At 33.3% G+C, this 15,519-nt stretch overlaps 1 protein-coding gene across 3 annotated transcripts in view; it reads left to right on the top strand.

Annotated features, from left to right (window-relative positions):
* LOC116996510 (CUB and sushi domain-containing protein 3-like) overlaps positions 1 to 15,519 on the top strand; it is a 614,657-nt gene that overhangs the window by 563,874 nt on the left and 35,264 nt on the right. For all 3 annotated transcript variants that reach the window (XM_033060271.2, XM_033060262.2, XM_033060252.2), the window contains 4 exons: positions 513 to 686; positions 6,551 to 6,733; positions 8,281 to 8,457; positions 11,771 to 11,950. In XM_033060271.2, the coding sequence (XP_032916162.1) occupies positions 513 to 686; positions 6,551 to 6,733; positions 8,281 to 8,457; positions 11,771 to 11,950 (714 nt within the window). The remainder of the gene's footprint in view (positions 1 to 512; positions 687 to 6,550; positions 6,734 to 8,280; positions 8,458 to 11,770; positions 11,951 to 15,519) is intronic.

Raw genomic sequence — 15,519 nt, 5'->3', positions numbered from 1 at the left:
AGAAATCAAGCATCAGGTATAGATTCAGTTTGTGTACATAGTGGATTTGGCTTATGAATTTCAACTGTACATTTCCCAAACTTGATTTATTTAGCTTGTTCTCAAATTAACTCCTTGCTCTGAAATATTAAAAGAGAAATGAAGTTCTGCATATCCTCTACCACAGTAGTGCCTTTGGCAGATACTGTCTTCCTGTAATTTTTCTCTGAAGAGTACAAGGTGTGTGCATGTGTTCGTGCCATAAAGATCTTAGAACTTAGGGAATTAGTAGTTTTGAACATCAATGTATGTATCTAAAATATCTTTTTTTTGACATGTCTAGGTGTTTATTTCACAGCTTTTGGTCTGAAGCATATTTTGCATTCTAATCCCATAATCTTCCCCCTTTCCCCAAATCCTTAAAATGCTAACCCCTTCACAAGGTTTATGTGTGCAGTTATGAAAATGAAAACTGAGAGTTGTTCGATCAGTGATAATAACCTTCTTTTATCTCCAATAATTATGCATTGTAGTGATTGACTGTGGACATCCTGGAGTTCCTCCGAACGCAGTCCTGTCTGGAGATAAGTACACCTTTGGTTCTACTGTTCATTACACCTGCACAGGCAGACGCTCGCTGTTAGGGCAGTCATCTCGCACGTGTCAGTTAAATGGACACTGGAGTGGATCTCTTCCTCACTGCTCAGGTAATATATATGAATTAATTACTATATCCTGAAGTTGGTTTAAATAGATTTTTTTTTCAGAAGGTCATTTAAAAATCTGTAAAATCATGTATAAAACAGAATTACCATCATACTAGAAGTGAAAAAAAAGTAAAACCAAAATGAGCGTAAAGTATTAGCAAGAAAATAATCTGGAAGAAGGAGACTTTCTTGGTGGCACTTAATATGAACAAGAAATTTCTCATTCAGTTGAGTGTTGACGCTTGACTGCTAACAAAACCAGGTTTTTTTGAAAATATTTTTTATGCTATTTCTAGTAAGAGTGTTACTTTCCACAGTGAAATCTTGCAACAAGGTCTCTTCAAGATGATGGGTTAATTTTCTTATATTTTTTCTTTTAACTTGCAAAATGTCTACTGGTTTGATGACACCTCAGATATAACTTGATTGTGTAATATATTCATATTACATTATAATAAGACCAGGTCATCTCCACACGATTTCAAGGCAGGATGCTCAATTTTTGAGGGGATGCCATCTAGTCCTTGTAATAGTTTAGCCCTCACTGAAGTCAAAATATGATTTCTGAAAAATGTATTGCTTAGGAATATTGTGCTTCACAACTTCAGTTTGATTATCTTTAAGAGAAGTGATCAAGTGAAAAACAGAAATCCAAGTCACACACTAATTTGGGATTTGATTAAATCCCTTTTGTTATTGCAGACTATGTAAACAAATATTGTGATAAAGGTTAACCATGTTATCATTCTCAGTAAATACTGGTGAAGTTCTTTCTTGTCCAGCTTATGTTTCATTATTTAATTGGAGAAATCAGAGAGGTTTTGAATCTTATTTAAACTGATATAATTCAGAGAATTTAGACATGTTTAATGGCAGAAAATTAGAAGAAAATAAATGACATTTTTTTCTTGGATTAGATCTATGCCAAAACCAGAAGTGAAGAATAACTGATAGGGAAAACTGACTATTCTATACTAGTTTCACATTTAAAATCCAAGGTTCTTTACAGTATTAGTAAATAATAGAATAGCATGGTGGAAGTCAGAAGGATCTTTAAAAATAATATAGCCCAACCCCCAGTTATAGGTAGGGATATCTTTCACTAGCATCATAGGATGGTTGGTGGTGGAAGGGACCTCCAAAGACCATGTAGTCCTCCCTCTAATGAAATGAGAAGGGATCATATGCAACGAGATCAGGTTACTCAAAGTCCTGTTCAACCTGACCTTGAGCACTTCCAGGGGTGTTGTATCCACAAGTTCTCTGTGCAGCCTGTTTCAGTGACTCACTGCACACATCGTAAGAAATGTCTGCTTTATGCCCAGTCTAAACTTAGCCTCTTTCAGTTTAAAATTGTCCCCTCTTCACCTGTCACTACAGACCTTGATAAAAAGTCACTCTACATCTTTCTTCTGTATTTTATGTATTGAAAGGCCACAATAAGGTCTTCTGGAAGCCTTCATTTATTCAGGTTGAACAGCCTAAATTCTCTCAGCCTTTTGGCACAGCAGAGGTGTTCCAGCCCTCTGATCATATTTATAATTTCCTCTGGACCTGCTCTAAAAGGTCTTTTTTCCTGTTGTATTGGGAACCTCAGACATGGATACAGTAGTCCAGGTGGAGGTCTCACATATTGGAAACCTTCTTGGTTGGTTTTTTTCTTCTCCTGCCCTCATCTCTTCAGTGTATTCAGTTATAAACTGATTATCAGCTACAGCTTCAGAATATAAAACTTTACAACCCATTGCACAGAAGTAGTCGAAAATTAATATGAAATACTAAAATAGAGCTGCTTGGTTAAAATATTGCATTAAATTCTAAGCTGTTGGAAGAGTTTTTCAGTATCTGAACCTTCTGCAAAGTCAGGAACCTAGAATGTGACAGAACCCAGAATGTGACAAAACCTAGAAAAATATACATCTAATTTAATCCTTAAACTTTCTATTAATAAAGCGGAAGGAAATTTGCCACAATTAGAGCAAAGATCAAGTTATTATAATCTTTAATTTTTAAAGATATGTACTGGAAATCAAACTTTAATGTAAAATAATCTTATTTGATAAATAATGATATATTCATGTATTTGCAAATTTGAACAGGTTGTGTTTTTTTCAGATTTTAATTTAGAAAGTGTTTTTAAAGCTAGCATTAAGGCTACTTATTGTAGCTTTTCATAGTACTAATAAGAAAAAAAAATCTAAATTATGTATTTCAAAAATAATTTAAGAAATAGATAAAAAATATAAAGGAATAGAGCCAAAAAACACACATGAAAAATCAAAGCACCCCTACTGAAAATAGGATTATTCTATAGCGTTTCTCCTATTAAATTAAATGTGTTGAAATATCTTGGGATATTATGACTGAGGCTTTTTTTTTTCTAATTATTGTTTTTCTACCTGGACAAAGGAATGTGGTGAGTTTAATCAGATCTAATGGTGTCTCTAATCAGATCTAATTAATTTTTCTTAATACATGATGAAAAATTTCCTTGAATAGGCACCTTTAAATGTCAATCATAAAGAATCAAATTGTATAGAATACAAACTCTTATTTTATTTAACTGTACTGTACCAAACTATAATTCTTAGTAAAATTTTGAGATTTTGTTTTCAAAGTTTGTATCTGAAATTCTTTTTCATTATAAAATAATTTGAAGTCCATGACACAGAATTTCTATATTTTACACCTAAAATATGTAAAATCATCAGCTTTCATAATTAGCCTTTAAACTTATTTCTTCATTGTAATGCATATTAAAGCATTAAAAATTGCATGTTTTTAAATATTATTTATAATATATAATATAGAATATATAACTGAGAAAAGACATAGCATGTTTGACCTTTTAGTACACGAAAAAAAAATAAAAAGGAAATGCTAGATCAGTGAACATAAGGTAACTACATTCTAAATTTTGTAACATAACTCTTATGACAGTTTCTTGTCACATGACATTGAGCTAGAAGGAATTGTCATGTCCCATTGACGTATACTGGCATTCAGAAACAGTTTTCAATCATCATATGTATATCAGATGGAGTCAGAAATTTTTTGCAATGTAGAATTCCTCATATGTGTGGCAATAGTTGGAAATAGTCTAAATATCCTCCATTTCATCAAGATTAAATGTCAACTGAGAATTTGTTACACATGTGAGTGAAGGAAGGCTTATAACTAACTGTAAAAATAATTTAGTTGAGTCTGCATGAGGTGATAAAAATATGTTCTCTTAGACTTCATCACAATCTGAAATTTCCTCATGAGTGGAGAAGGGGCAAGGCACTGATCCCTGCTCTGTGGTGACAGAATGGCCTGAAGCTGTGTCAGGGGAGGTTTAGGGTGGATATCAGGAAAAGGCTCTTCACCCAGAGGGTGTTTGGGCACTGGAACAGCTCCCCAGGGCAGTGGTCACAGTACCAGCCTGACAGAGCTCGAGAAGAGTTTGGACAATGCTCTCAGACACAGGGTGTGACTCTTGGGGATGGTGCTGGGCAGGGCTGGGAGCTGGACTCGATGGTCCCTGTGGGTCACTTCCAACTCAGCTTCACTCACTCACATCCGAGGTGATTAGCCATTTAGAAAAAAATATTTCTGTAACCTTCAATCAAAAGAGCTGGTGGTTAACCTTCCTACAATAAAAAGTCTAATAATTCACAGTAATAAGTAGGCATTAGAAATGAACACATGATTTCACTTAGGAGTACGTGATTTCTATTTGATACAGCAAATAACCTGTTTTCATTTTTTCATTGTATAATACTTTTAGGCATAATGTTAAGTAACTTGCCAAAAACCAAGCTGTTATTGTGGAGATTTTACAAGTGTAGAATAATGAGTAGGTCCTGTTCCAATTTTATCATAGTATAACTAAATATTCCTGGAAAATGTAAGATACAGATTCCCAAAATGAAAAAAAGTACCATTTATCTAGGATTTTTTTTGTTATTTCAGAAAAATGAAGCAGACTATTCTCAAACTAGAGTGTTGTTAAGTCACCTAAATACCTTCGTCATAAATTATTTTGAAATCTTATAGAACGTTTTTGCTCTAATTTGGAAATATTAGCAATTTCTTTTTAAACAGGGTTGGCAATCTGATTTACTGATCTGTGTCACATAATGAAATGAGTAAACAGAGAACAGCCTAACTTCTCAGTCTGTGATTCTGAATCAGACAGTTAGCCCTTTTGCTTCCTTGAGTATATTTGTTATTTCTGAAATCATTTAAATATATAGTACCACATACTTCTTAGACATAATGAAGTAAGCCAAGTATTTGCTCATGCACCATAATTTTCAAAGCAAAGCAAGCTAAGTCTGCTCTTCTTCCTTCACTGTTCAGTTCTGTATGTACTTTTGTCAGTAAAGAGTTGTGTCCAACCCTTCAGTCCCAACAGCATTTTTTAGACATATGCACTGCCAACTGAGGCAGCAGAACACTTGTTTTTCACTACATGTAAGACTTCAAGGTCCTAACTTCTCAGAATCCCTCTGTAGCGAGTCTGCCACTTTTGGTCTTTTGCATATTTAGAGTTTGAAAATTTCTTTACTATTTCTATGTAAAAATTGCTCTTATTACTTCTTTTTAAACAAAAAGAAGTTTGTCTTTTAGACAAACCTCCGAAAAGCATGGCTATTCTGCATAACATATTATTATTATTATTATTATTAATAATAATAATAATAGTAGTAGTAGTAAAGATTATTTTTTCTAGCTAATTCTTGAAATATTTAATCTTTATTTAAAATAGTGTAATTGACTACCAAGTATTGCAGACATTCTCTCAAAAATATCTATATATTTGACATATTTTTTGTCTAGAAGACATTAATTTTATTTGCAAGTTGTTAGAAAAAAAATGGTCTATGAGGGAAAAGTAGAACAGTGGAGCTCCAAGAGTTCTAGAATTCAACTCTTCAGTATTGAAACTCAGTAATGTAATATACCTAATATAATATACCTTCATCTTTTTATGCATAGAAAACTATCTTAAAGTTATCTAAAAGAATAAAGTAGATGATCCTAAGTAAATATTAAAAGATTCAATCAAATGAGCTGAAGTTCATATAGTATGTTACCTAGAACTTCCTAAAAGTTCTTACCACAGTTGAAGATTTAGATTTATAATCTTAGATGCTATTATTACTTTTTATTGTTATCATTATTGCTGTGTGACTATTCTAACATTTTTATACAGCAGATAGCATTTTAAATTATTTGAAATATATACATATAAAAACATATTAACCATTAACCCTCTATCTTAGAATTTTCTGAAATATTTATGTCTGAGGGGGATTTTAGCTATCAGGCAGTTTTGAAGTGATGTTTCAACATTTCTAGAATTCAAGAAAATGCTTCATGTCTAGTGCATATAACATTGTTGACTAGAAATTTCATTCAATGGTAAAACTGTTCCAGCTCTAGTGATACCATAAAACTAACAAATATTTTATGAATGCTAGTTATACACAAACAGGAAAATTGTCTCTGCAATCGGGACCTTGGTTTTTCTCAGAATTCCTTTTTTTAAAACTAAAAATCCCCAAGAATTTTTTGTGGTTTTTTTCCCCTCTATTTCATTTGATAACTCTGCTATCAAAATTTTAGCATGGTATTAGAGGAATTTGACAAAATTATAATTCTTTTTCTGCATTGTTATAAAATAAGTGCAAAAAATTAGTGGAGGATCAAATAATTTTGCAATTATAGGGACTCACCCCCAAGGATACATATAGGGATTTTTTTAAAATTATATATATATATATAACTTATTTATAAATACACAGAGACATGCATTATAAGTGCAGAATGATAATAATATTTCATACTTATTCTAATCTTTGTACTCTAAAATCTAGGCGATACAGCTGGTTCTTGCGGTGATCCAGGTATCCCAGGCCATGGGTCCAGGGAAGAGAACAATTTTAAAATTAAAAGCACGATACATTTTAGCTGTGATATTGGATATATCCTCCATGGCTCAGAGGAAAGAACATGTTTGGCAAATGGAAGCTGGACAGGAAAACAACCTGAGTGCAAAGGTAAATCAAGGATCCACTCAATTTTTAAACTGTGTTTTTAATACTATTGATCAGAAAACCAATTTTGCATTGCCAGCTTTGTGTTGTGAATGGGATGCAGTAATTTTAGATTGACAAATTTTCTCAAATCAGTTTTTGCACAATAGTTTTTGCTTGGCATTAGGTGACAAACCTGAAACCAGTCCCTGGCACTCCTGAAACCGCATATTTACAGGTATTGAGAAAAAAAATAGGTAAGACTCCAGAACACAAGTTTCTTATTAATATTGTTTGACTTAAAAATCTCGGCATAACCTCACCTTTAATTACAACTATTAATACACCTGAATTTCAGGCAAAAGACTCCAGCTTTAGGAAAATTTCAGTGTCAGGATTTCTTTAGATTTATATATCTATGTATAAATGGTTGATCTAAATTTCATTTAATAATACTGTTGACATTATTATTTTTCAATAGAAATAAAAATGATGAAAGAAGTTCTTTTGTAAGAAATAATTCTGGAAATATCAAGGTAGACAAATTATCATAAAAGGAAACTATAACAGGATATTTCTGAAGAATCATTTATTGCCTAAATTACCTTGCTTCAGAATAGGAAATAATACCCAACAGGTTCTTTTGTGAAACAAAGTGTCTTGAAAAAAAGAAAATAATTTGAGAACCTGTACTCTTATTTTCTATTTTATTGCTGTTGACTGTGTTATCCGTATGAAAGTGTAATTACATTTAAAAAAAATTGTTTCAGAAACTGGTTTTGTAATATCCTTTCTGCTGAATGACTGTCAACTTTACATTAAAAAAAACGTGTGTGTGTGTGCATAGAAATGTTTTTATGGTGGTATCAAAAGGGATATGCTTTGCCCAACTATAACACCTGCTGTTTTTTTTCTTTGACCTCATCTATTACAGAAACAAATTAGCTCTTATACATTTTAAGATGGTTTTCATGATATTTCTTTCTTGAAATGATAAACGTGTTTCACAGATACATGTACGTGTAGGTAGTTCATGCACAGGTATATTGTTCTAGTTTAGGTCATAGAGATTAGATGTAATCACATAAGAAGGATGCATTTAAATTCCAAAGTAGAACATTGAAAAACTGGGAAACATCAGGATGCCATCTGCCTGTGAAGTAACAGTTGACTCCATTCAGTGCTTTTAATTAGGAAGAATATTTCAGTGATGCTAGAAACGCATGATTCAAATTAAATCTACAATTATAATTGTAGATCGGACTTTTTCTTATAATTGGAAGTTTGTTTTTGCCTCTAAACTAGCTTTTCACTGATGCAGATTATAAAGCTAAATTTGTAGGTTTTGTTTCTCTACAAACCAAATGGGGAAAAATAGTAATTCATGCACACAATTTTTTACTGTACAATTTGTCTCATCAGTAGGTGGCAAAACTTACATTTTTAAGGACAACAGAATGGATTTCTACCAAATAACACTGCTGGCAGAAGGATTGTTCCTGCTTCAATTTTTCCTATTTCAGAAATCATCTTTACTGTGTTTTGAAATTATTTCACATTTTCCTTTATAGCTGTACAGTGTGGTAATCCAGGAACAACTGCTAATGGAAAAGTACTTCGTATTGATGGAACTACATTCTCTAATTCAGTAATTTATTCATGCATGGAAGGATACATACTTTCTGGATCATCTGTAAGACAATGCACTGCCAATGGAACATGGTCTGGATCCTTGCCAAACTGCACAAGTAAGACACATTTCTAATGAATAGTTTTTGTTTTTCCTCTCCTCTGAAAGTAACAAATAAATAAAATACAGGAATCTCATGCCAATAAATTTTTGGCTTTTTGTAGCACTACTTCCTATGCAATTTCGTATGCTAAATACTTTTTTCAAATATAATGCTATGCAAATATGAAGAATAAAGGCAGAGCGTAGTAAAATGTATAGACTGCTGTTTCAGTTTAAGGGAGTTGTATGGTTACATGATCGACCTACTTTAATTCTTTACCAGTATATATATTCAATCTTGTTTATGTTTTGTGATATGACGTATCCATTCATTTTAATTTTAATTGCTTTACTTGATCTTGAAAAACTAGCAGTATAATATTCTATTCTTCTAGAGAGTATAAAATAAAAACCTTGTAATGAACCTTTGAGGATTCTTATAGTAGTGACTCCAAGGTCAAAACTGTTGTCCTGTTTTAACATATCATCTTCTGTTTGGCCTCTTCATTAACCTTAATACTCCTTTGGCTACCCCACTTAACAGAAGCTATTTCAGCATCTCTAACATTTGTAATGAGCATTTTGCAACACTTTATTTTCAAGCCCATCTGTTCCTTCTTTATTACATGTCCTAGTTCATTTTTTAGTAGCAATTATGAAAATTTTACATTTATGTGTTGCATGAGACTGCCTATCATTTTGAAGAAACATATCCTCATCAGAGGTATAGAAAACTGGTTTTTAAATTTTGAACACACTTACAGCAACCCAAACAGAAGCCAAAAGCTAGGTGATAAAATTTCTGGTGTTTTAAAATCCATCTTTAATGGATTTTTGTAGTCATAAAGCCTGAGAGAGTGCCCAGTGTTTTTGTTTATTTATTATTTTACAAATTAGAATGAGAAGCAGATTAATTGTTCCAAAGATAAAGGTGGTTTGTGATGTCAACTGAATCTATATTTTTTCTTGTATTTTAGAATAAAATTTTGCTGAAATATATGCCAAAACAATCTTCTCAAGACACATTACTCAGGTAGAAACATGAGATTTAAACTTGAAATATGTTGACAGAGGAAGTATCATAGTAAAACAAAGAGAGGGAGATTCAGGATATACCACTTTTATTTACTCAAGGTGTTATCAAAATTTACAGCCAATCCATACTTATGACAGGTCCTTCTTTCACATCATTGAAAGTGCTGGGGTTTAGAGCTGACACTGTAAGAAGAGAACAGCATAGATCATTTTATGCCTCTTTACAGGCTGGGAGCCCTGGGCAGTGTACCATCAAACAGGACTGGCCCCTGTGCAATGTCACATAGACTAGATCATTGCAAGCTATTATAGGATTTTTTTAGAAAGAAGTAACACTAATATTTCTGCAGTCAAACAGAAACAATGTTCTCAAGAGGGCCTCTTGTACTGGTAAATAAAAAACAGGTCTGTGTCATCAGCAAGGTGTAATCGCTGAGTGGGATCTGCCTGCAGCAACCCAGTGACATGTGCCAGAGCAAGAGATCTGTGTGGCACAGCACAGGTCTGTCTGAAGGCCACCCTGGCTGTGCAGCACAGGCCTGGGGCTCCCCAGGGTCACCCTGTTGGCATTCACTGGCTCATCAACAGGAAATGCTCTTCTGGTCAGTATCACTGCAACAATTTAAGATGTTTTTGTCTAAAATAGTGACTTGAGTGGAGGTGGTCCAACTGAAATGAAACAAAGATTAGAGGAAAAAAGGAAAAAGGCAATAGTATATCTGTAAAAATATTGAGGAATATTTTAGTAGAATTTATACTTTAAGGATAGTAAATGAAATATTTCAAATAAACAAAATTTCAAAGTATTTGAAAGTACTTGTGTAAATATCTATCTTTCCCAGTTCTATGTTTTTTGAAACGTGACCAAGAAAAATTTATGGGTTTTGAAATAATTTGAATTTACTTTATTACTAGGTAAATTAAAATAGGCTGATCTCCAGTTTTCTTTGCTAGTATATTAGCTACCTGTTTTCTTTATCATACATTAGCTACCTTTACACTAATGCAGATAACCTTGTGGTTCTAATCTCTTCTGTATCCACACAGTGATTGCATGGGACATTGTAAGATTTGATATATGCTGTGTAATTAGTATGTGCTCACTCAGACCATGGTAAACTGTAGAGAAGGTATACTGTATATATATATATATATATATATATATATCTTGGATTCTCAGGTCCTGAGTTATTAATCAAGGGGGCTATGCCAAAAATATGTAGTCATGGATTTTGTGATTTTGGAGATCCAGATCCAGAAAGGAGAAAGGGTGACTTGACATCAGCCACGCTTTGGCACTGAGTTAGAAGTGGCCAGGATGTGTACGCTGCCCAGGAAACTGCTTCTCACACTTTTCCAGAGGAATAGCAATGCTGTAGGGTGGTTTTCAAGTTTACTATAAAATAAACCGTAAAACACATGGGATGCTATATTATTTTTACCTTTTTTTTTTCCCTGAAAACAACCACTTTTTAGCATTGCCACTAGTGTTCTCTGGATTTCTTGTTCTAAAAACTGTTCCAGAAATTGATAGATCCATTTGACCAGGTCTGAAGGAAACGTACCTGTTTTAACACTATTCTCAGATTACAATGATATAAAACTTTTTATTAACTCCTTACAAGTACATACTTTATTTCATTAGGAAATTAAATTATCTGTGATACTAGAAGTCATAAAAGGTTTTACAACCACTCCCACACATTGAAGTACTATAGACCTAGTTTTTATGTAAGCTATAGCCCATAGTTTTGGCCCATATTCTCACCTGTTTATGTACAGGTACAAATATGAAATAATTTATAAAGTGGGAGGCTTTTGCACTCACATATTTTAAATTCTACAGATTTTGTTTCCTTTCAGAATACCCTAGAAAAGTAAAGTAAGTAATAGGCATCTACTTTTTTCATAATGAAACTGAATAGATAGGAAAATTTTAGCATATCAAAGGCTGGTAGTGGCAAATGGATTATTTCTTCCCTTTGTTCTAGTTTTGTTTTGTTTTGTTTTGTAATCTTGAAATTTTATCACTCAAAATTGAACAGTCCTTCACTACTACTGTTGAACGAAAGCATTTATGTTCTCCAAATACAACTATTATACAGCTATACATATGTTTGGCAGCTAATTAGGACAGCATATTTTTATTTTCTCTTGGTGGAGATGAGGTTTATGTTAATTTTTCCTTCTTTTTTCCCCCAATCAATGCTTAATTTTGTCATGTTTTCTTCCCCTCACATATAGATAAATCTCAATTAGATTTTAAAATATGTTCCTCAACTCTTTGCTTGCAGTTATCAGTTGTGGAGATCCAGGAGTCCCAGCCAATGGCATGAGATATGGTGATGATTATGTTGTTGGACAAAATGTTACTTATATGTGCCAACCTGGTTACACAATGGAAGCAAATAGCTCCTTAATTCGCACTTGTACTAGCAATGGTACATGGAGTGGAGTAATCCCAACATGCAAAGGTACAACATTTATTTTGTCAGCTATTTCTTCTATGACATTTACCTACACTGTTTATTGTAAATTGTATTGTTAATTTATTGTGTATTTCTCCAAAAATCAAAACTTACTTTTAGTATGAATACATTGAATTGATATATTTGGTTGCAGAGACAATGACTTCATCTTTTGCCTCTTTTTCCCTTTTATATTCCTGCAAGCACAATATATTGAACAGTTTTTTACAGTTCTCTAGAATACTTTATTACTTTGTTCTTAAACTGAACTACCCAATATGAAATTATGGTTTAGATTTGTTAATTGCAGTTAGCATGTCATAAGAAAGTACAGTAATTTCACGACTATAAGGCGCACCCTTTTGACTAAAATTTTCCCTCGAACCCGGAAGTGCGCCTTATAGTCCAGTGCACCTTATATGATGTACAAAGTTGCAAAATTTGTCAAACTGGAAGTGTGAACTGTGAGCCGTGGCGGGAGCCAGCAGTGCCACGGCAGCTGGCTGGAGGCGGGCCCAGGGGTCCATGGTATCACCCCTGCTGGGTGGAGGCGGGCCAGGGGGCCCATGGCTACCGGGTGAAGGTGGGCCAGGGGGCCTGCGGCACCGCCCCTCCCGTGTCCAGGCATCCCCGGGGGCCCATGGCTGCTGGGTTGAGGCGGGGCCTTGGCCAGCAACCGCGTGGGGGGAGCTGGGGCGGAGCCTCGCTGCAAAAGAAATGTGCGCCTTATAGTCCAGTGCCCCTTATATGATCTACAAAGTTGCAAATTTTGCTGACTCCCGGGGGGTGCGCCTTATAGTCCAGTGCACCTTATGGTCATGAAATTACTGTAACCATATATATGTTCCTGTTTTTACAAACAGAACACTCAAACATGTAAAAGAAACATCTAGGAAAGATATAAATATATACAAACTGAACTTTGTCAAAGGCAAATTCATCTGAATTACACTGTCTATGATATTAAGATTTTTCCTGATCCCTTCTTTATTAGACAGGCACCTTTAAACATCACCTTACTACAAAAAGATTAAATCTTTTGTGCAAATTTCCCAATAAAGGTTTTTCTGCTTCATGTTATTTTTTCTACTGTGGGGACTGAAAGGATTAATCTCAAGGTACTTCTTCTTTCTCTTCTTCAAATTGCATATCTGATTTTCATGGGGTTTTTTGTTTGTTGGGTTTTTATTTGTTGTTGGGTTTAGGTTTTTTAATGTACCCTGTTGAAATTTTAACAGCAAAAAATCTGAACATAGTGGAAAGACAAACTTATCTGTCTCATCATAAATATTTTCTCTGAGAGACTCACTTGCTAAATCCTAAAACAGCTTCTCTCTAGAATAATTTTTCTCCCTGATACTACATTTGTAGAAAAACAGCATTATCATTTGGTGATTTCTTTCTGGGATCACACTAAGTATTTCTGATCTCTATTCTTTCAAAACTTAGTTAGCTACATTTGGACATTATTCTTATCCATCTTGCTTCTGTTTCGTTTTAAGAAACAAAAGTAACATACCTACTAAGCAGACTAATTTTCCCCCCATGAATTCATTTGTCAAACTAAATCTCAAAATTTGTCAAAATTTCAAATCTCAACCATATTTGCAATTATTTTTCTTGCTGAACACAGTTCCCCTAATATTTTACCAAGTCCAGTTTGATTTTAATTTACATTTGACAAAGTCAATTTTAAAGTTATTTTCCTGACACATTCTTAAGAACACATTGAAATCCTCTTGACATTTCACTTTTTCCCCACTACTTACACTGTGCTCATAGTTAGTCCAAGTTTCAATTAAAAATTTATTTTAAGAAATGAAGAATGGACATAGTGGTCATATTGACCAAGACTCTGTCGGTCTCCAAGAGTGGCTGTAAGTCAACAGCTAGAAGATCATAAGACAAAACACATATTTATGATGAAGTGTCTCAGCCTGAAATTCTTATGGTCTACAGGATACCTGATACCTAACTGTGGCCAGGAGATCTAACTCTTGATCTGATTCAAGCAGAATCATACAAAGAAAGAATTTTACTGTCAATTTTAACTTTGAGTGTTTGAGTCTTTCTGGTTTTTGGGTCATACACATTTGTGCAAATGCTAATTAATAATCCTATGTATTATCTATAGTGTTCTCAGAATTTCATTCTACTTTAGTTTGCATATGTACATTAGAAAAGTTAATACTCTAATTAAAATAATTAATAATCAGTAATTAATAATCTATAATTAATATAATGTAAAATATATAATATATAATATATAATATATAATATATAATATATAATATATAATATATAATATATGATATATGATATATATTATATATTATATATTATATATTATATATTATATATTATATATTATATATTATATATTATATATTATATACAGTAGTATAAAATGTGCAACAAGTAGCTTTTACTTTCAGAATGAAGTCCCAGGGTCCTTTGGTACTGTTTAGTTAAAAACAATTGGAAAATGAACTGGGCAGAAAACAAATGCATAATTGTCAGCATGCCATTGAAAGAGAAGATATAAATACTGCTCTGCTATGCCAAGTTGGAAAAGGATGCATGTTCATCTGCAACTAAATATTCAAATAGTCCAACATTGTCTTTTTTGCAGACTTGCATTTGTAATATACTAGCAGTTCTTAAACTGAGAATGTTGTGGTACATATTTATGCCTAACTCTCTGACCAAAATAGAAAAGCATTCTGGCTTGTTGCTGGGTGTTGCTTTGTTTTGCTTTTCACACCTTAAAATTCTGACGTTACATCTATTTTCTTCTACTTCTTCTTTCTCAATTATTTGCCAGTATTTCTTCCCTTATTAGTCAATTTAGAAGTTAAAATATACAGACCCTTTAAAAAGGACTATTTGTGAAGCTCTTCGAGAATGAAGACAGAATTCTGCTGCTTAGAGCACTTATTTTGAATTACTTTTATTGAAACATCATAGAAATGTGGCATGAGTTATCATGTCCTTTTATGGAGCAAAATCAAGGCCCCAAAATCTAGATTTGCTTTACTGGCTGGCAAAGGGTTATTTGATACTAGTATTCTTAAGCAGCCATGAATGGTACTGTCAAGTATCTTTATGGTCTACATAACTGAGATTCTCTCACTGAAGAGAATAATAAGAATAGAGAAATGATACATAGTGAGCCCCCTGCAGGTTGCATTCAAATACATATTACTCATCACCTAGTACCACTGAATTCTTTTAAGCCTACAAGATGACAGCTGTTCTAAACATTAGTTTAAAGGTTATGAGTGCAGCATTTAATTTCCTCTGTTGTTGTGACCTGTGTGTTTTCTGCTCAATTTTTAATCACCACATCTCTCATTTATCCCAACTGGCTTTACTAGATTAAATAGTATTAGATCTTTTTGCTTTCTTTCTCTTTTGTTAGCACAGTTTGCCCTCTTGTCTGTCTCATTCATTCTATCAACTTGGTCTAAATTTCATCCTTTCTCTTTTTGGTTCAGGTTTTATTTAATTTAATTTCTTTAATACCTTTTCCCCTTAAGCTTTCGATTAGCAATTGTCTGTTACTGCACCACTAT

This window comes from Catharus ustulatus, chromosome 1, assembly GCF_009819885.2.
Source record: "Catharus ustulatus isolate bCatUst1 chromosome 1, bCatUst1.pri.v2, whole genome shotgun sequence".
In the NCBI taxonomy this organism is placed as follows: Eukaryota; Metazoa; Chordata; class Aves; order Passeriformes; family Turdidae; genus Catharus; species Catharus ustulatus.
This window is presented reverse-complemented; position numbering and strand designations above follow the sequence as displayed.